General features: G+C 37.3%; 3 protein-coding genes across 5 annotated transcripts in view; 1 reads left to right on the forward strand and 2 right to left on the reverse strand.

Moving 5' to 3' along the window:
- The window catches only part of LOC105149837 (uncharacterized), a 90,705-nt gene extending 86,872 nt beyond the window's left edge, over positions 1–3,833 (reverse strand). Inside the window, exon 1 of the mRNA XM_011062531.2 lies at positions 3,339–3,833. The gene's annotated coding sequence lies outside the window, so the exon portion shown is untranslated. The remainder of the gene's footprint in view (positions 1–3,338) is intronic.
- A 922-nt stretch (positions 3,834–4,755) lies between these two features.
- On the forward strand, positions 4,756–12,266 carry LOC105149838 (sialin). 2 transcript variants are annotated; one of them, XM_011062533.2, is made up of 10 exons: positions 4,756–5,092; positions 5,556–5,790; positions 6,986–7,191; positions 7,480–7,701; positions 7,845–7,929; positions 8,372–8,538; positions 8,811–8,960; positions 9,319–9,451; positions 10,784–11,037; positions 11,738–12,266. In XM_011062533.2, the coding sequence occupies exons 2-10, from the start codon at positions 5,706–5,708 to the stop codon at positions 12,029–12,031; spliced, it is 1,596 nt and encodes a 531-aa protein (XP_011060835.1). In that variant the 5' UTR covers positions 4,756–5,092; positions 5,556–5,705; the 3' UTR covers positions 12,032–12,266. The 2 variants fall into 2 exon arrangements, with proteins under 2 accessions (XP_011060835.1, XP_011060837.1); XM_011062535.2 differs by lacking the exon at positions 5,556–5,790.
- Positions 12,267–13,656: 1,390 nt separating this feature from the next.
- On the reverse strand, positions 13,657–18,940 carry LOC105149839 (uncharacterized). Of its 2 annotated transcripts, none has more exons than XM_011062537.2 (3): positions 18,315–18,940; positions 17,502–17,678; positions 13,657–16,737 (listed from the first exon to the last, which is right to left on the reverse strand). In XM_011062537.2, the coding sequence occupies exons 1-3, from the start codon at positions 18,333–18,335 to the stop codon at positions 14,935–14,937; spliced, it is 2,001 nt and encodes a 666-aa protein (XP_011060839.1). In that variant the 5' UTR covers positions 18,336–18,940; the 3' UTR covers positions 13,657–14,934. The 2 variants fall into 2 exon arrangements, with proteins under 2 accessions (XP_011060839.1, XP_011060838.1); XM_011062536.2 differs by having other exon boundaries at positions 13,657–16,872; positions 18,315–18,939.
- Between the last annotated feature and the right edge of the window lie 187 nt (positions 18,941–19,127).

Genomic DNA, 19,127 nt, shown 5'->3' on the forward strand with positions numbered 1-19,127 from the left:
TTGTTTTTTAAATCATTTGCACATTAAAGTTATATAATTTATATAATTTAACACGTAATTCTATTGCGAGTAAGGTGATTCTTTCATTAAATTTCTGCAAGATTGTTCAAGATATTATAATAATAATGTAATTTTTATAATGAATTGGTCGTAATTTAAAAAAAAAAGTATTAACAACATCAACTAATGGTAGTCTGAAAATTGAAAATAATCTTGTTAATTAATTGATATTATTAATGAAAAAATGCATTATGCTCCTGTTTTAATAAAATATTATTTGTTTTATTATATATAATACTATTATTAAAAATAAACAAGATTATTTTTAATCACGTTACTATTGACTCTAATATTGTTAATCATTTTTTTTTCATGTATGCATAATTAAATTATTTATGAACACCGAAACTTGGAATTATAGAAATCGTGAATCGATATTATTAATTTTATTATAATAGATTCACAATTGTACTGTTTTTAAGCAATTATATATTTCTTAGCATTTTGAGGACAGAAGCCGATTTCTTCTTCCGTTAGAGGTCTACTATTATTTCAGGCAGCGAAAGCAAGTATTATTAGAAGTATTATTTGGGTCATAATTTCTTTTTATGAAGAAAACGCTCATGCCGGACACAATGACACAATTTTCTAAACGTTTACGTTCAAATCGATTAATTGATAAGCAACGGTATCTTCTTGAAGCACGTACGCGCCCAAAACGTGACGGTCAACAATTTTGAATCGAGATGCCATGTAAAGATTATATCGCAGAATCGAGTTCTTATAATTAAAGCTGTTTATAATTAGCTCCGCTCTAAACTTCAACTTTTTGAAATCGTCGTATACGAAATGATCAAAATGTCATCGTCCGGAGCAAGAGAAGCGTCGTAACGTCGTAATACGACGCACACCGGAAAGACACACATTTATTTTCTTCTGCGATTTTCTGTTTCGTGTCGCGCACAAAACACCGGTAGCTACTCCTGCGCTGAATCGCACTCGGTAGATACGTAAGTGAACGACCTTAAGTGCAACGGTATTTGTGCGTGATTTTCAAAGCACGTTTGACAACGGCACGTACATACCTACCATATGACATGCGTAGAGGTATGCGTGCCGAAACTGCTCCGGTTACCTCGCCCGGATCCGCTGCGACGACTCCGTCGCGTAGATTAAAGAGCCTGAGACACAATTGAAAAGCACAGGCAATAGAAACGGGGAAACAGATTTCAACCTATCAGGAATCATATGTACCAAAATACATGGTTTTTGATAAGTTGAAATCTGTTATTCATTATTCTTGTACTTTTCAATTGTATTGGGGGGACGGGATTTATACTGTCTATAACTTATTCCGTAATCTGTAAGAATTGACCAATCATAGTCAAGTATTCCCCTCTTATTTGACTGTGATTGGTTAATTCTTACAGATTACGGCATAAATTAATTTAGATTATGGCTAGTATAAATAATCCTTTAGGCTTTAGACATTCGTATGGATATAAACGGAACGATCTTCGTGAGCTATATTGCGGCAGAATTATATCGCGGAAAATTAAGAATATTTAATATAAAACAAGAAAAGAAAGAAAGTCTTTAACAGTCAAGCTGCTTCTTAAGTGTTTAAATAATTCTATGTGAATTTATATACTGTCTGTGTAGTCATTTAAATTGCGCGCTGAATTCATTTTTCGGTTTTGAAACGCAAATCGATTGAATTACAATAATAATATCACAAATTAAACTGTTTAGCAATTTACTATATTTAATATAATTTTTTCATTCGTTGTGCAATAAATGGATTAGATAGACGAGCAGATAAGATTGAGGTATCTTCTGTTACAATATATTTCACAATATGAAATTTCAATATTTAAATTTAAATTTTTATTGCGAATTTATGATACTGAGAAAGAAAGATTATAAGTCTTAAAAGAGAGAGACGAGAAAAGTATTTATTACATATAAAATATATGTGGACGAAAATACAAAGTAGACTCAGAATTAGAGTCAATGTTTATAGATATTATTAATTAAGCATATCTAAAATTTGTCATCGATTAACATAATAAGGTCATAATATTGAGAAATAAATTTATTCAACGATATTTATAATTTATCCAATATACTATTATGTTTTGGAAATACAATATCTTTCATAATGTTAATTTTAAAATATTAGTCTGCTCTTTACATATTCCAAGAGATAGAAAGATTCATTTCAATGAATGGCAAATTTTAAGAATTATTATACGTTTATAAGAACGAGTAACAGTACTTAGAATTCTAATATAAACCAGCGCAAAAAAACGACAAAGGAAGTTCGCAAATCTCTTGGAAGTATATTATTAAGTTGACACGGTGGACAAACTTGTCTGATTTTTTTACAGTTATCGTGACTATTGATTTTTGAAAATCGAAAACCGGCATAACACGAGCACGAAACCGCTCGTATTTCTAGGTGACAGGAAAGAAAATTTGAAAGTCAGGGACCTGTTGTGGATGATCCTATGATCAGAAATATGTCTGGACCCTCGAGAAGCACATTCCAAAGGGAAGGTTGTGGAAGGAGGAGAGAAGAGGAAACGGACAAGAAGAGATAGGTAAAAGGGAAATTTTATTATGGTTCAGTATACAAGTTCTTTAAATATGATCCATCAATAAAATATATTGGCATACAGTCATAATTACTTTTCTCGTATCGCAATCATTTTTTACGATAAGTAAAGAGTGATGTAAGATAAAACGAAAATAGATAATATCTATTACGTAATTATCGGCGAGAGTACAACAAGGAGAATTGTAGCGATAGCGAAGATAATAATGATGAGAGTAAGATTCTAATTGTACTGCAGTAGATAGTGGGAATCATTTTCACGATACATAATAGGATAATATTGGTGAAACAAAGAAGGAGGCGCTCATTAGTAATTACAAGTCTTCCTGCATCAGCACCGAGTCTAGTTCAAAATAAACTGAAATTGAAAATTTAAAAGAACGATTGCAGAACGACGGTGAGAGTGAAATGGATGGGAATACGAGATGAACAAGGATCTGGATGAGTAGATATAGAAGAAGGAGCGGGGATGAAGGGGATCCCCGCCGGGTACGCATTCCATTCAAAGGATCTTTTGGTCGGAATAGACCCGGGTGCCCTTCGGAGTTGCTCCAGAGGACCGTATTGTCCGCGTCGGACCATTCGCAACTAGCGGGACGAGGGGCCGGAGAGGAAGCGGGAAGGGATTGGGGGAGGTGGTATCGCGGGACCCCAGCAGGGCACCCAACTTAACCTCTCAAAGCAAACGGTCAAAATGCAACCAAAACGGAGCTCCACTCACCTCGTTGCTCGTTTGTGCCGCGCTGCTCTCAGATGGTACTTTCCTCGTCATTCACCGTCACGAGCACTGTCGTTTGAGAATTTCCCAAAGCACTATTGTTGATATCACAGTAATAAAATATAACTATATGTCACAAATGTCAAAACACCCGGGCGCCCTGCGCGCTGCGTCATCCTGCGTTCGTTTGAAAAGCAATGCTCGCGGTGCAAGTGTGAACTCCGGAATTCGCAACACAGGTTCTAACTCGAATCTTGTTTGGGTTACCACGTCGTTTGTGTTCTCCTATTTTTTGAAATTATATACTACGCCGTTGGAATGAACGATCTCTTATACATGTGCGTACCGATCGCCGCGGATTAAACACGAAAAATACCAGGCTGGAAGGATCGCGCGCTCCGCTTCGAAGCGGCAGACAAGTGTGGCAGACGCCGATCGAGCGATGTGTTGCCGTTTTGACCTGCCTGCAAACTGACCAATCATCGCGCAGGTGGCATCCCGCTGTCCCAGCAGTCCCTGACTCCCTGCTGGTGGCAGGCGCAGGAGAAGGGACCCAATCACCTGCCGCGCGACCTGCTGGAATAAGATCAATTCATAAGAGACTCCAGGTTTCTTTGAACAGTAGCCTGCCAACTCGACTTGGTTGTTGGTAACGTAGAACCTTGACCATTCGCACAATGAACCCTGGATCATTCGACATTTTGAAACATCGTCAAATGAAATGTTTAGGTTCCCATTTACCTATAGAATTCAAATGTCTGCTGGGATTTAGAATAAGATTACTGCTCCAGATTTGCTTGAACGACAGTTAGTCTATACTGATTAGTCGTTGGTAATATAGAACTACATCCATGAACGACGGATGGTAGATGATTCAACGTTCTAAAACATTATCATTGAATGAACAGTGTTTTATGAATGTATTTAAAGCTGAAACTATTAACGAAGTTTCCTTTGTTGCCACTTACTTATAGTCTCTCACATTAAATTACATTATTCGAAAGTAAATATATAAAACATCTTTGTGTTTAATAGAGATATTTAAAATTTTTTTTTCATCAATGATTCTTGAAGAAATAAAATACAACTTTGATGTATTTATCAATATTATAAGATTGTGGGATATTATTTTATTTATTAGCAAATTGAGAGAGAGAGAGAGAGAGATGTGAACATTATAATATTTTTTAAATTTATCAATAATATAATCCAGAAGTACTTTTTGTTCCATTAGCGTCACAATGGCGTTCGTGCACAATAATACTGTATATTAATTACTAATATTTATTGCTAAATCACGTGTCATAATCATTGCGAAAACCAGGGAAAAACCAACAGTTGCGTTTGAAGATCTTTATCAGTGATGAAGTTTAATATATCGCTTGGCGACTCCGACGTGGGGAAAATATTACGAGGCGGACCTCGCGCGCGGTGCTTCAAGGCTGATCCGGCATAGGTACTTATTGTATCAAGTCTCGTTAACGGAGATGTTCATTCACTCGCACCGGCCAGATGACCAGTATAGTTCGCGTAACTCATCACCGCTGTCATCATCGCGTCCTATCAACCTCGTATCGCGCGATAGCAAAGTGGTCGAAAAGATCAATAACGGACTTGTCGATGATATGTGCCTAAAGTATCGGTCCTACATCATGGAAACGCAATCGATGTGTCAGCACGTTTGACGACGATGGCAGCGTTAGTTCGTCTTAAACGCGGTAGCGTCCAGTTGAGACACGCGGCACTCGAGGTCAAAGGTACGTTGTGCCCTCAATCGACTTCCTTTGAACGGGTTTCCGGAATTCTTGATACATTATTATTGTGTGCTATGATTATGATTAATAAATTTACGACGCAAAACGATTTTACGTCTGTCGAGTTAAAGGAAGTGAATAACTTATCAATTATTCATACAATGTATCGTGAAACGACGGCGTGATCTTTAGTCAGATTCTTCGATTAATATGAAATTAATTTTTCCATATTAAAAATCTTAAGATTACATTCAATTTTAATTATAAATTATAAATATTTGGTATCAGCATCCTACACTTATTAGTTGCTTATTAGTAGACGTTATTACTCGCTCCGGTTACATATTTATCTGTAATTCGCATGAAACGAATTAGCGTTAGGATCAACAGAAGCGTAAAAATCACTATTTCTTAGATTAACATTATTGAATTAATAGCATTACGCGTTCATTGTCTTGTCAAAAAGTCAGCTATTTGCGTTTCATCATTGCCGAGCCAAAGTCGAGGCCACCAGTATACTCGGAGTAGTGGAGAGATAGTGCGCGAAGAATCAAACACTGGGGCGTGATAAGAGCGAGATGTCGCGGTCGATCTCATTATTTTTGGGTTCTGTGAGATGGCAGACTTCGTCAAGAGAGGTAGCGTGCAGTTCGTTAAACGTGGCAGTTGTCAACTAAAACTCGCTGCACAAGAGGTTCGAGGTTCGTCAAAATTCTAATCACTGTAACTAATTTTATTTCTTACATCGTGCGCGTGAGATCTAATTTTATTTCGCGTTGTCGCGTGGCCAAACTTTAAGTAACTTCATTCATACTTATTATCTACTTTATTTAGTTATAATTAATTATTTATTTTAACAAATTAATAAAGAGAGATTCTTTTGAAAGTTGCGTTTTATAGTTAAATATTTTGACTGTGATATTTGAGTTTATATATTAATCTACAGTCTAATATTATCGAAATGTTATGATTATGTGTTTTGATCGAATGTTTGTGTGTTTTGTAATTTTATAATACAAATATTATTTTTACACGTAAAAAGCCAATCGACACAAGTGTCTTTTAAATTTAGAATTTGTACGCAAGATATTATCGTGCCAGTCGTTTGAGTAATCAGTTAGTTATCAAAATCAAACATTGCTGTGCTCCGAGACTATGATAATGTATGTACATATACACACATGAAAATTTCTTTTGTTACTATTATAATTTGAATGATTCTGTCAAAAATGTGAAAATTTAGCTGTGCGCAATATAATTAATAATGCATACCTACCGTTCTATTCAATAATTTTTTTTATTAAATAATTCCCTCGACAGTAAATAAAAAATTCACAATGAAGAGTTCAAGTGGCTTATAATTCAAATTAATTAAATAAAGGGCATGTGCTACAACGCAAGATTTAGTTAGCGAGATAATATTTTATTCTGATGTATGTATATAAATATTAGGTGTTGGAATTAATTCGTAGCGTTTTTTAATGAAAGGATGTTATTTATTTCACATGAGCATTAAAAAATACATTAATGAAAGTACTTCCCATCTCTTGTAAAACGCTACGAATTAATTCCAACACCTAATATAATAGACGTTCGGCCTCGATCAAGCTTTCTTCAGGATAAACAACGATAAAATTCTTGGATAAATATTTACAAAATAAGTCACACGATCCAATAAAAAATTATTTGATTCTTTTTCTAATTTTTACTGATACAATTTGATATTGTTAAAATATTCATAAGATTTTTATCAACAACGCGATATGATTGATCTTTATTTGATCTTTATTGGTTATGAAATTATTTGTAAGTTTTTAGCGATTTTTTTAATCGGTAATTTGATCAAATTGGTCGCGATTATTACGATTATCATGTAATTACATTACTATTTGTTAGCGGCTGTACGAGCGCGACACATCGTCGCCGGTCTAGTCGCTGTTGGATTTGCGCTTTGCGGCGCAGTCGAAGTCAGCTCCTCTGTCGCACTGCTGGCAAATCAGAAAGACAATCATGCCATCATCGACACATCTTGGCACTGCGATATGCTGGTCAATATCACCAGCCGCAATCGCACCGAAGACTTTGAAATTATATTTATGGAGGTATACACATACTTAAATATATTTTGCCTTATATTTCAGTGGTAAACGTGGTACTTCCTACTTTTATTTGTCTAACAAATTTTTATTCGTTAATACGAAAGCAAACTGAACAAGATTGTTGTTGTGACAGCGCTTCGTTTTGCATTAATAATTAATGATTAATTTAAACTACCAGTCTTTTCAAGAAGCTATTCCAAGAAGTAAATGTACACATTACATTAAAGAACAGTTATGCTTTGCAACGCTACGTTGCAGAATAACATTAATAATCCATGTTATGAACGACAGCTGCCGCAGGAGGAGCGAGCGGAATCGATTATGCGCGAGGCGTTCTTATGGGGACAAGTCGCCGGTCCGATCCTGGGAGGTTGCCTGGTGTGGGGCCGATCAGGGCCCTCCATGGTGTTCTCACGTGCAGTTCTTAGCGCCTGCTTAGCGTCTCTATTAGTACCTGCAGCCTGGCGCGGACCGTCGCATGTCGCGCTTCGGTTGTTTCAAGGATTATGCACCGTAAGTCGGCGCGCAGACTTTATTACCGCCATTTCCAAGCGCTTCGCAATGACGTGAACTCGATTTTGCGTAGCACACGTAAAACACGACGTAGCCGACATAAAACATTCGCGCGAGAATCATTACGACATCCTCTTTTGCAGGGCGCAACCATGCCTGCTGCTCACATGTTCGCTATGACCTGGTTTAAGAGCAATCATAGAAGCTGGTACTTCAGTTGTTATGCAGGTATATTCGGGATTGCGAATACGATCGTTTAAATGATAAGTAAAAAGAACAAAGAAGTCGACTCTCCGAGTCGTTTATTATTTTAATGTTTTGTAGTAAAAACAGATTTGCATATTTGCATATTCTACGACAGTGACGCGCAACCATTTTCAAGAATCACTTTCAGAAAGCCATTTTTAGAAATAGGTGTAAAATCTTTGGGATACATAACGTTTATTTCGTTTGTATAAAATAAAAAATATGATTTTACGTTTTTTCGACTATATGTTGGTAAGACACAAAAAATCCACGGAACTGTAAATTGCGCATTACTGCTCTACAGCATATTACGACAGCATGCTCTTTAATTTGTAGGACATCTTTAAAAATATTCTACACTGACAATGCGTGTTACCAGTCTACATCCGAATTACTCGACTAATCCTAATTCCCATGCTTTAAGCTGTCAGCGTGGGTTACTGCCTCACTGGATGGCTGGGCACCGCGGTGGTGCGAACGTTCGGTCGCGATTCTTTGTGTTACGGTCTGGTTCTTTTGGCACTCTGCTGGTATTTCGCCTTCGGCCGATTTGTTAAAGACACGCCAAAGTCCTATCAACATGATACAACTGTAAGCGACACTTCCGATCTATTTAGCTAGCATTCGCAACACTCTCGGAAGTTATTAAAGTAGTTGAACGTGCTAATTAATAGTCTGATAAGAGTTGAAAGCTTCTATGTAGTCTCTAGAAATTTTCCATTCGCTAATTACCTGTGACAAACCTGTCGTACGACGAATAACATTGACTTAGCAGATTACTTAAGATTTACCACATGTATGTACCTAATCTGTTAAACCTTTTTTAAAATGTAACTACGAGATTAATAATCTAATTATCACAGGCGGCTGTGATACCATGGGGAAAGCTGTTGAGATCTGTACCCGTTTGGGCGTCCGCAGTGGCGACGATGGGTAATCAATGGGGTGACGCGACGCTCGCACTTGGCATGACGAAGTACCTGAAGCTTATCTATGGATTTTCTACAGCTAACGTAAGTTGGCTGAGATTGTTTTTATTTACCATTATTTTAACATTAAAAACATTCCATAAATATTCAAATGAAAAAAACCGCGCGAAATATCAAAATGAAAAAGATATAAACTTTAAAATTCAAAAATTACAATTATATACACGCAAAAAAAGATATTATTAAGCACTACAATCTGTTTTAATTAAATAAGAATTTCTTTTTATGTGTCACATATCAGTCGATTCTCATTTATTATCGTATAAACTTTATATTATATGTTAGGATACAATATTTAATATCCAGACCAATATTATGGAGATAGTTGCGAGCTCGTAGGTCTCGCAGTCTCACCTCGTTATTAAATTGTAATTCAATTCAGGACTCAGTGTTGACCACGTTACCTCACATCGGTCACTTTATGGCTGCGCTGACCTGCGGCCTCCTGGTAGATCACGTCCGCGAATCTAAAATAGTTTCCACGACCACGGCGAGAAAGTTGGTCGTCTATACAGGTGCGTTATGTGTATTTCCGATATTACATCTATAATACTACAATATAAATAAAAATAGTAAGTTCACTTTTCCAATTTTGGAGCCACTTAATATTTTTGCGTATGCGTAACTCGCACAGTTTGCAAGATGACGATTACAATATTCGCCAATTAGTTTCTTTTATTCTAATAAAGTTATCACATTTATATAATCTAAGTTTACTAAAATCTTGGATCTAGAAAATCAATAAGAGCAATTTGCTAACTTCGCTCTTACACAGAATGAACACAGAATGAATCTATTATTTTTAAATATATTGTGATATTATGAAACTCGTGCAAGAATTTTGGCCACTTGGTCATTTTCACTCTCAACTCTAAGAGTAAATTTATGTAAAATATATACAGTAGAATTAATCGATATAAAAAGAGGTAATTTTCGTTTCCTATATTCTTTACAGATTCTCAATGAAAACGTTTTAAATTATAAGAAATGTGTAACATGAAAATTTAACAATATTGAAATTCAGCAATATTATTGTAGTATAGAAAAGTAGGCAATACTGATGCGTTATAGATTACTCATTTCATGCTGCGAGGTGAACTGATTGTTGGCGTTACCTTGTTCTGATTGTGAGAGTAATAGCTTACGAGATCTCATTACGATAATTGAAGATGGAAAGTCTCAGACATGTTGAGTAATGAACTAAAGGCTTTATCCCACGTAACATAACAAGAATATTTTCACGACACGTCTCTCTGATTCTGCTTATAAGGGAACTGTTTGAAGTGTCAAATTTTAATTTTAATGAAACTTTGTATACATATTGGTTACGTAAATAGATGAAAGTATCAGTTGCAGTTAATAAACGGTTTAAAAGATGAAATCACTCTTCACATTTAAAGTAGTTTTCAGCTTTTTTTGTTATATCTCAAAAACTGTTTAAGATATAAAAAAATGTTCTATATGAAGATTTTCTATTAACTTATCTTTATTTAGGTACAATAATAATATTTTTTAAAAATAATCTTGTAAATATAGATTTTGGAGGAAATTATTGTTTGAACATGTGAGGTAGATAAATAGAGGAAATCTTATTATAAAAATATTGTATAAAACATTTTTTATATTCGAATAGTTTTTGAGGATTAACAAAAAAAAATTGAAACCTTTATTTTACATATAAGGCATAGTTTCATCCCTTAAAACCGTTTACTGATTTCAGTTGATATTTTCTAAATATATTTACGTAATTTATATGCACACAAAGCTTCATTAAAATCAGAATTTGACATTCTGCGAGAGGTTCCCTTGTTAATTATTCTTAGTAATACCGAATTGAATGCGATTAGCGCACTTCATCCCCGCGGCCCTTCTCTTCGTCGCTGGTTACGCTGGCTGCCAGGCCCTGGGTGCTGCCTGGCTGGGGATAGCAGCCCTCCTCGTTTCTGGCACCGCACCGGCCGGTGCACTCGCAGCCATAGCTGATCTCGCACCTGCGGAATCACCGGCGTGCGCCGCGGCTGCGTGCGCTCTTTGCTCCACGCTGGGCGCCGCGGGACTGCTGGCTGCCAATTACTTCGTCACCCAGGCTCTTCATGGCTCCGTAAGTCGAGTTACTATCACGCAGGCACGCGCGTTATCCGCCCGCGCAAACATAATAACGCATTAAATATCTTCGTACATCCGCATTAAATGTCGGATTACATAACGATTTAGCGACGAGTCTTTCCTTCTACTTTTTACGTTTCGCATGAGTCCCTCGCTGCTTTTCACTTAAATAGTTATTAAAAATATTCTATATGAAGGTTTTCTTAATTAATTTATTTTTATTTAGATACAACAATAATATTTTTTAAAAATAATTTTGTAAATATAGATTTTGGAAAAAATTATTTTTTGAGCATGTGATAAATAGAGGAAATCTTATTATAAAAATATTGTATAAAATATTTTTTTTTATATTATTTATTATTTTGAATTATTTTGTGCCTAATTGCACATTGTTTTAAATAAGAATATAATATATTCGCGTAATATATTTAAGATTTTTAATTTAAAATAAAAGAAAAATATTTATATATATATATTTTTACATTTTGTTGTATATATTTTTGTAGATTAATTTTGACATAAATGTTGAGAGATGAACAACTTTATTGCTCCATTTCTCAAATAATAAATAATTAAGAGATTGCATAGAAATTCTATGATCGTAATTCTCTACGGCTGATAAAAATTCTTTTTTATTATTTTAATCTGATTTTAAATTTTAATTCGCGTTTGCGAATGTTCGTCCGTTTTAGATCGCTGGTTCTTGGCGATTGGTGTTCGGTGTTGCTTCTGTCGTCTTACTGACGACCGCTGCGGTTTTTCTGGCTCTCGGCAAAGGCGTTCCGCAACCGTGGATCCCATCTGTGGCGAGACCGCGGAGTCACGACGTAATCTACGAGCAAGACGCGTTGGAGCTCGATCATGAGGACGTGGGCGTGCAGACCGAGCCCTTCGTGCCCTATTCGCTCGAGGACGACATCGAGAGTTTGAAGAACGTACCCCGCTCTTCATCCATTCACTCGAAGATCTCGGTGGCCTCCAATTAAATTGCGAGTGCCCTTGTGCCAATTCTCTGTGCTATTTTCATGCCTCATATTGCGCCAAGGATATTCTATCCCCCTCGGATAGAATTATTATAAGAAAAACGATGTACAGTAAACATATATTGCAAATGCACACGCGATTAACACGATAAATGTATATAAGAATAAATGTATTTAAGAATAAGAATAAAAATTTATATGATAACGATAGAATGTCACAACGATAAAAATTGAAAAACTGAGTATCTAATTTTTTATCAAGATCATTTTTTATCTGCTTCTTGTAGAAAATTAAAGTTGCCGTTACGAATTGTCGTTAGATTTCGCGAAACACGATTTGAACAACCGAGGCCGTTCTAGATAAAATCGTTGTGAGACAATGCCGTGAATAATAACAGGTAGATCCGCGGAGTGATATAATTTGACTCGTAGAAAGTCGATAGCTGATAAAAATGTCAACGCACATTGGAAACTCGAGGGACATGACAGGACAAATGTCAGGTAAGCGTCGCTTTTGTCTCGGATTATTTGCTTTCGACTATTGTTGTTGAAACGGCTTCGCCTCATATCGGGATACCTCGTGATTTTCTTCGCTCGCGTTATTTCCTAGCATACAAATCTATGCATTATGCCCATTTCTGTGAGACACCATGTATCCTCCTCGACGACTTTCTATCTCTGGAATAAGAGTGAGAGACAAACCGGTACGGCGGGCGCTTTAATTAGATAATCTTACAGATCCGCGTATTCCTATTGGTGCTGATTCCATTGTGAAAATGCGCCTACGCCATTGTAACTGTCGCATGCAATACCGGAATACCGGAAGACGTGTGCAAGACCCACTGTCCTCGCCTGTGTCTTAACGACGGCCTTTCAAATGCAAGCGTGCATATCCGGCACGCGTGGAAAAATCAGAACTGCACTCTTTAGATTTCTGTGGAAAATAGCCTGCCACTCGCCGTGAATTACAAATTATTTCGCACGTTGCTTTTCACACCGGAAACTCATTCGATCGACATTCTTAAGCGGAATGTTGAGTCAATATTGGCATTGCGATTACTTGCATGTATATGTTTTACTTCACTTATCAGTAATTGACACACGTATACTTTTGTACTTTGTACAAACAAAATTTTTGAAATTTTTGAAATGAATTAAAGAAAATTTTAATTCACTTCATCTATAAACCAATTAATAATTTGCATGATCATTAATGAACCGTTTTAATATTTTTAATATTTTAAATAAAAATTAATTTTTAAATTTATCCAGTTGATTCGTCTTTTGTTGCCACTTGTTGCAAATCGAATGTTCACCGAGCGGTGATTGTTCCGTTTCTCACGTGCTGTTCGAATAAACGCGTGAGATATCTGCGTCGTGTGTCACGCGTAACGTTTTTTTTCGACGAAGAAATTCGCTCGCAGACAACAGGCGGGCTTTCTGAACGCGTGGAAATCACGCGCGAGATCTCATGATCTACTCCCTCGGCATATTCGCGCGTAAATTTGCCGCGTAGACCCGACCAGGCAGAAATGTCGCAATGCGCGACGCTAATTACCAGACGCGTTACTATTCTTTTCTGGTAACGCCGACTCTCAGGGACTTATGAAATGAGTTCTCACACAACGTCTCGAAGTCTACCGTCCGACTCTTTCTTTATTTCGATGCGTATATATCACACTAGTCTCTTACGTAACATCATATTTACAGTCGTAAGCAGGGAGCATATTAAAGATGCCTTATGATCTAGAACTTTCGCTAGTATTGTCTGGTGCGTTTTAATAGAGAGTACCTCTCATAGAAGAGATTTCTTTTGAATAATCGCTTAAGATAGGTGCATCAGTGATTGACTGCTGACAATAAATGCCCAATGTATATGCTCGGTTTCTAAGAGACTTATGTCTGTTTTTACCAATGCCTATTTTTATCAATGTAAATTAACTTTAATTCTTAGAACTAGAAAAAGATAAAGAGTTAGTCGGACAAGATTAAAATGAAACTATATTGGTAGAAAGAGCACAAGTAGATTAATTTTAATCTTGATTTAACTTTTTATTTTACTTTGGTTCTAAGAATCAAAACAAAAAGATTAATTAAAAATTAAGTTAAATCAAGTATAAAATTAATGTACATTGGTAGAAACAGACATAAGGAATAAGAATATATTTTTCAAAGTCGCGGATAATAATTCCTAGTTATCGTAATATATAATTATTATGTAATTAAAACTGTCATCTATTGAAATGCTATTCATTGTGGTAATTTTGTTGTTTCAACATTCTTTCCTCGTTATTAATTTTAAACGACATAATTTATATGCAAATCTCAGCAGCGTGAAAAAAATTTTATGCGATACCTGTAAGATAAGTGTATGAGAAAATAAAATATCTTTGCTTGGAAAAGTAATTTAATTATCTAACTATTACTTTGTCGGTCGTACACTGATGCATCTATTCTAAAGCACGTAAATATGCTTCAACAAATGTTGGCAAGCTATCGTGCAGAAAATCGGTCGGGCTGCGCAGCAACGATTTCCCTTTCGCGAAACGATTCGATTCATTAACGACACGAATACGTTCGTTGCGTGTAAGACATTGATCCTTACACGCTGATGGACATATCCGTTCGTCCACTACAAAAAAAAAAAGGTTACCGTTGACGTAAGCCCCTTCGTCATGCTTAAATGTGCTACCGTGAGAATTTGCTGTTCCAGGATAATTAGTAATGATAAAAATTACATATCTAAAAATTATTGTTGGAAGCAAATTCGTTAACTTTCGTCAAGATTCTTTCTTATAAAAAAAAGTCGTAACAATTAGTTAAAATTCTACAATAATTTAACTCGTTTTATGTACTTGCAATAAGTAATACTTTTTCGTAATTCCTAACTACTTCTAATCCACTCGTTACATTTTTTTCCTCGTGTCCTTTTCCTCCTCCTCATCGTCTGTAATGATCTGCACGCTTCTGACTGGGCCTGTCTTTCTGTATCTCGATGCCGGTGTCGTGGTGGTCATCGGAACGGTCGTTGATCGTTCAGTGTTGATCGCTAGATTTACCATTCGCAGCAGCAAAGCTTCTCTAATAGGCGCTGGTAGGATCTCGTCATTTTCATCTACGTCGTGTGTGTAAAATTTCTGCCTGTACACTCTCTTGGGATATCTGTCGTGGTACTCATCATACTGGGGATGATAGAGCGGGCTTAGAGCTCGAGGATAGACCGGACGTCTCAGGGATACTCGCTCACCATATTGCGCTTGTTGATCATACGCGAGTTCGGGTCTCGGAAGCGGCGCCTGAAAGCCCGCTGGATACGACGGATATGGCTGCTGATCATATAATGCATCTTCGAGGAAGCTCTTTGGATATGATAGGGCTTGTACGCCATATTGGCTCACCAGTAGCCTCCTTAGCAACATCTGGAAGTCTCGTCGACTCAGAGGAGGTGCGATCGGATTCGGTGGCTCTGGAGGCAGCGGCAGTGCGCCAGTTCGGTAAGGATATACAGTCTCGGGCGTGGTTGCCTGATAATCCCTGTCATCAGGAACTACCGCATTTGGAATCGGTCGTAGAATCGGCCGTGCTCTTTGGTCGGCGTCCGAATACATCAGCGGTCGTACAGGACGTGGACGCATATAGTTCATGTTTATTGCGATCCGCGCCTCATCTTCAGGATCGGGTACGGGAGTCTCCGTCAGGTAATGAACGTTGGCATCTGTCGTGCTCGAATAGACCGGCTGATGATTCGACGGAGGTCTTAACAAAATTCTACTGATCGGTATTGCTCTGTAGACGCCTCCCTCTTCCTCGAGATTACCCGGTTGGGATGGAACGAGTATCCTGGGCGGCAATTCTCGCAGATACTGCTCGGGCTGCTGTCTCATGAAGACAGGCTCGGTGCTCTGTCTGACATAGTCCCGAATATCTGGTATCCTGGTTGTAGAGCCGTGAAGTAAGGTCTGCTGAGTCGACGTACGTTCCTCTTGAGGGGGTTTCGTTTCAGCCTCGTAGACCCGAGAACCTTCGTACTTCGGACTGTCGAATCGACCACCCGCTCCTAGATTATCTTGACGATTGACATAGAATTTCGGTCGTTCTGTGCGCGAAGTAGTGGAAACCCTCTGGAGAATTCGCGATGGAGATGTCGTGGTGAACAAAGGACGCGTCGTAGACAATGAACCGCCATAAACGTCGGAATGTTCGTCGTTATCATCAGAATTCGACTTCGTTGTCTCGTCGTGTAATTGCCTTCTCAAATTGTTCCCCGTCGTGATTTTGACCTCGTCTTCCTTCTCTACGAAATCCTCAGAGATCGGCGGGAGACTGTGTTCAATTGGTCGCTTGGCAAAGATGATCTTTCGATAAGCACCACTCTTGTCATCCGTACTGGGTCGATTAATTTGCGAATCTTCGTCTTCGATGTCTTCCTCTATGACGATCGGTCTCTGCTGACCATTGATGACTAAGCGCGGCCTGTTCTTCGCCGTGCCCTTTAAGTAGTGTCCGAATATCGTCTTTGGTGCCTCTGTAGTGGTGGTGCTTGTGGTCGTCGTGGTGGTACTCGTAGTTGTCTTCCTCGTTCGAGGAATCGACTGTACCACTGACGGTCTCGTCGACGATTCCGTCGTCGTGGCGTACACGATGGTCGGTCTTTTCGTAGTTAACGTACGGTTAATGCGCGGCATGCTTTGCACGACTGATACGTGTTCCTGCAATGGCGACATGGTGGTTGCTTTAAAACCCGTCCCGTTCGAAGAGGAGTACGAAACTCTCTTTATCTCGCCGTTAGCGTCGACAAAACCGAATGTGCCTTTAATGTTGCCCAAAACATCACGACTCTCGACCTGACAAAGCAAGTATTTTCCGTTCATTTTTTTCGTGAGAATGGCGTCATTCTTACGTCTTGCATGAACAAATTAATTTTTTTATTAATACAATTATCATAAATGTGAAAAATAAAAAAATGTTTTAATTAAATAATTTTATATAGATATATATAATAAATACTAAACTATATAATCTTGCTTTATTAAATATTTAAATGATAATAATATATTTCCAAAATATATTTCAATAATAATTTAAATTTAAACATATTATTCGCTTTATTTATTAATTTAAATAACAGAATTTTTTGAAAATTTTATAATTATAGATGAGACTGATGAGAGGATAAATAAAATTATATAATAAAGTATAACTTTTCTAATTGCCTGCTGTAATCATGGCAGTCCATTAGATTTTTGTATCTATTGAAGTTACTGTTGATATTGATATAATTAAAATTGTGCTATTAGCATTGCTCACTTAGCATGTTGTTATTTTAATTGCAATCAGAAGTGAAAAGAATTGTTCCGGCTAATTAATATTCGATACTGTGGGAACCGACTGTGCGGTGCAATTTATGATTCTCGGAAAAATAGATGATAGGCGCGGTTAAATTACGCGCTTAAGTAGTTACGCACATAATTACCTTGAATGAGCCATCACCAGCTTCGTAACCATACGTGTAAGAGCCGTCTTCGTTCACCTTTCTGATCTGCTTCAAGATCGCCACTTGATCATGTTGTGTTTCCGATGTTTGCTGGTCCGTGACGTTCGAACAGCTCGCGGTTGCCAGACAGAAGAATGCCATCAGCCATGGCGTCATCTTAAAAGGAAAGATGAATTTTCTCTATGAAGAAAACGCAGTAACTCAATAACGTGACGCTGATGTATTGTGAATATCACGAGAAGATATCCATACAGCACACTTTATCCGAAGAATATCCTAAAAATGTTTTTAGAACATAGAATATTCTCTGGATGTTTTTAGGACGTTCCTTGGAGGCTGTGTGGTTAGTGACAAAAATTGCAATAAATCGTTGAATATACGAATTCTGAAATGACAAACTTAGATTTTAGTGCGTAGAAATTGCGTGCTCTTTAATTTATTCAACGATTATATTCAAAACGAAATACTTCCAATACGCGTTCACGTTCACATAATGACGCACTTGTCACTCTACAGCATTTCGCGTCCTAAAGCATTTTCTCAGAATAAATCTTGAGAATATATGGGCGAAACATCGCGTATACAATCGCCTTTATCAAGCCGCACACTTTCCCACGGGCACCAATATCGGTTTCGCGAAAAAAATCATCGAAACATTTAGACCGAGCACTTGCATTTAGATTGATAGTGACTGAAATTGATCTCGCTCTCTCCCTCTCTCTTTTTCTTACGCGGGCACCATGAACCACGTATTCGCGCACTCGCGCCAGCTCGAAATACTCGGCGATATACCTTGTTGGAACTGGAAACCATGTTACCGCGGATGCGGTGAATGTTCTTAATACGGCGTGGGGTGTCGGGTGCCGTTATATATAGGGTGACACAATAGGCAACCACCGCCGCGCCCCTTCCACGGCGCAATGCGTCGCGCCGCCATGTTCAACCTTGATGACCCTTAAACATTCATTAAGGCACTGGGATACTAAATGACAGCTCTCCTGCTTAGTAAAAATGCGAAGCGTCGCGTGCATTTTTACAACGCCTCGGTAGAAAATACACGACAATGAAGGTTCGTGATTGCGATTGCTCATCTCGATTATATGTTCTTTCGTTGCACACAATTGCACAAGACAGGACATTACTCTAACGACTCGAAAACATAGGAAAAGTCGCCGGATGATCGGCTGCTACGCGAAGTGAATGTCGAAAAGCGGCTGTATTTTTTCTTTTTTTGTTAAACAAATTAATTCGGTTAGTATTTAAGTTTTACATTTTGCTCGAGTTGCTTTTTTTGTAAACTGGATTTCCCTTTTCTTTCATTGATACCAAAACCATCGATAATATCCTATTAGAATCGAAGATGTCAATTTGTTAATTTTCTACCCTTGTTCTTGTTTAATGAAAATTTATTTTAATATTACCTATAAGTCTCATAATATCAGAATTATTTGTTTTACATTTACATATCTTTAATCTTTCTTATATCTAATGCATAAAAGAAAAAAAATGAAATTATTAGCGAGGCTAAAATGGCATCTTTAATTTTATGGGAAAAACAATTACGATTGCCATGACCAAAATTCGCCCATTAATACTTTTTTATTA

The sequence above is a fragment of the Acromyrmex echinatior genome, chromosome 9, assembly GCF_024713525.1.
Source record: "Acromyrmex echinatior isolate Ae372 chromosome 9, ASM2471352v2, whole genome shotgun sequence".
Classification (NCBI taxonomy): domain Eukaryota; kingdom Metazoa; phylum Arthropoda; class Insecta; order Hymenoptera; family Formicidae; genus Acromyrmex; species Acromyrmex echinatior.

Excerpts from the sequence above, each read along its gene's own strand:
- LOC105149838 (XM_011062533.2), top strand. The coding sequence starts at position 5,706 with ATGGCAGACTTCGTCAAGAGAGGTAGCGTGCAGTTCGTTAAACGTGGC. Across the intron at positions 8,961-9,318 it reads ATGGATTTTCTACAGCTAAC|GACTCAGTGTTGACCACGTT; the intron begins GTAAGTTGGCTG and ends AATTCAATTCAG. Across the intron at positions 11,038-11,737 it reads CCCAGGCTCTTCATGGCTCC|ATCGCTGGTTCTTGGCGATT; the intron begins GTAAGTCGAGTT and ends CGTCCGTTTTAG.
- LOC105149839 (XM_011062536.2), bottom strand. The coding sequence starts at position 18,335 with ATGGTTTCCAGTTCCAACAAG. Across the intron at positions 17,679-18,314 it reads TGGTTTCCAGTTCCAACAAG|ATGACGCCATGGCTGATGGC; the intron begins GTATATCGCCGA and ends TTTCCTTTTAAG. Across the intron at positions 16,873-17,501 it reads CTGGTGATGGCTCATTCAAG|GTCGAGAGTCGTGATGTTTT; the intron begins GTAATTATGTGC and ends TTGCTTTGTCAG.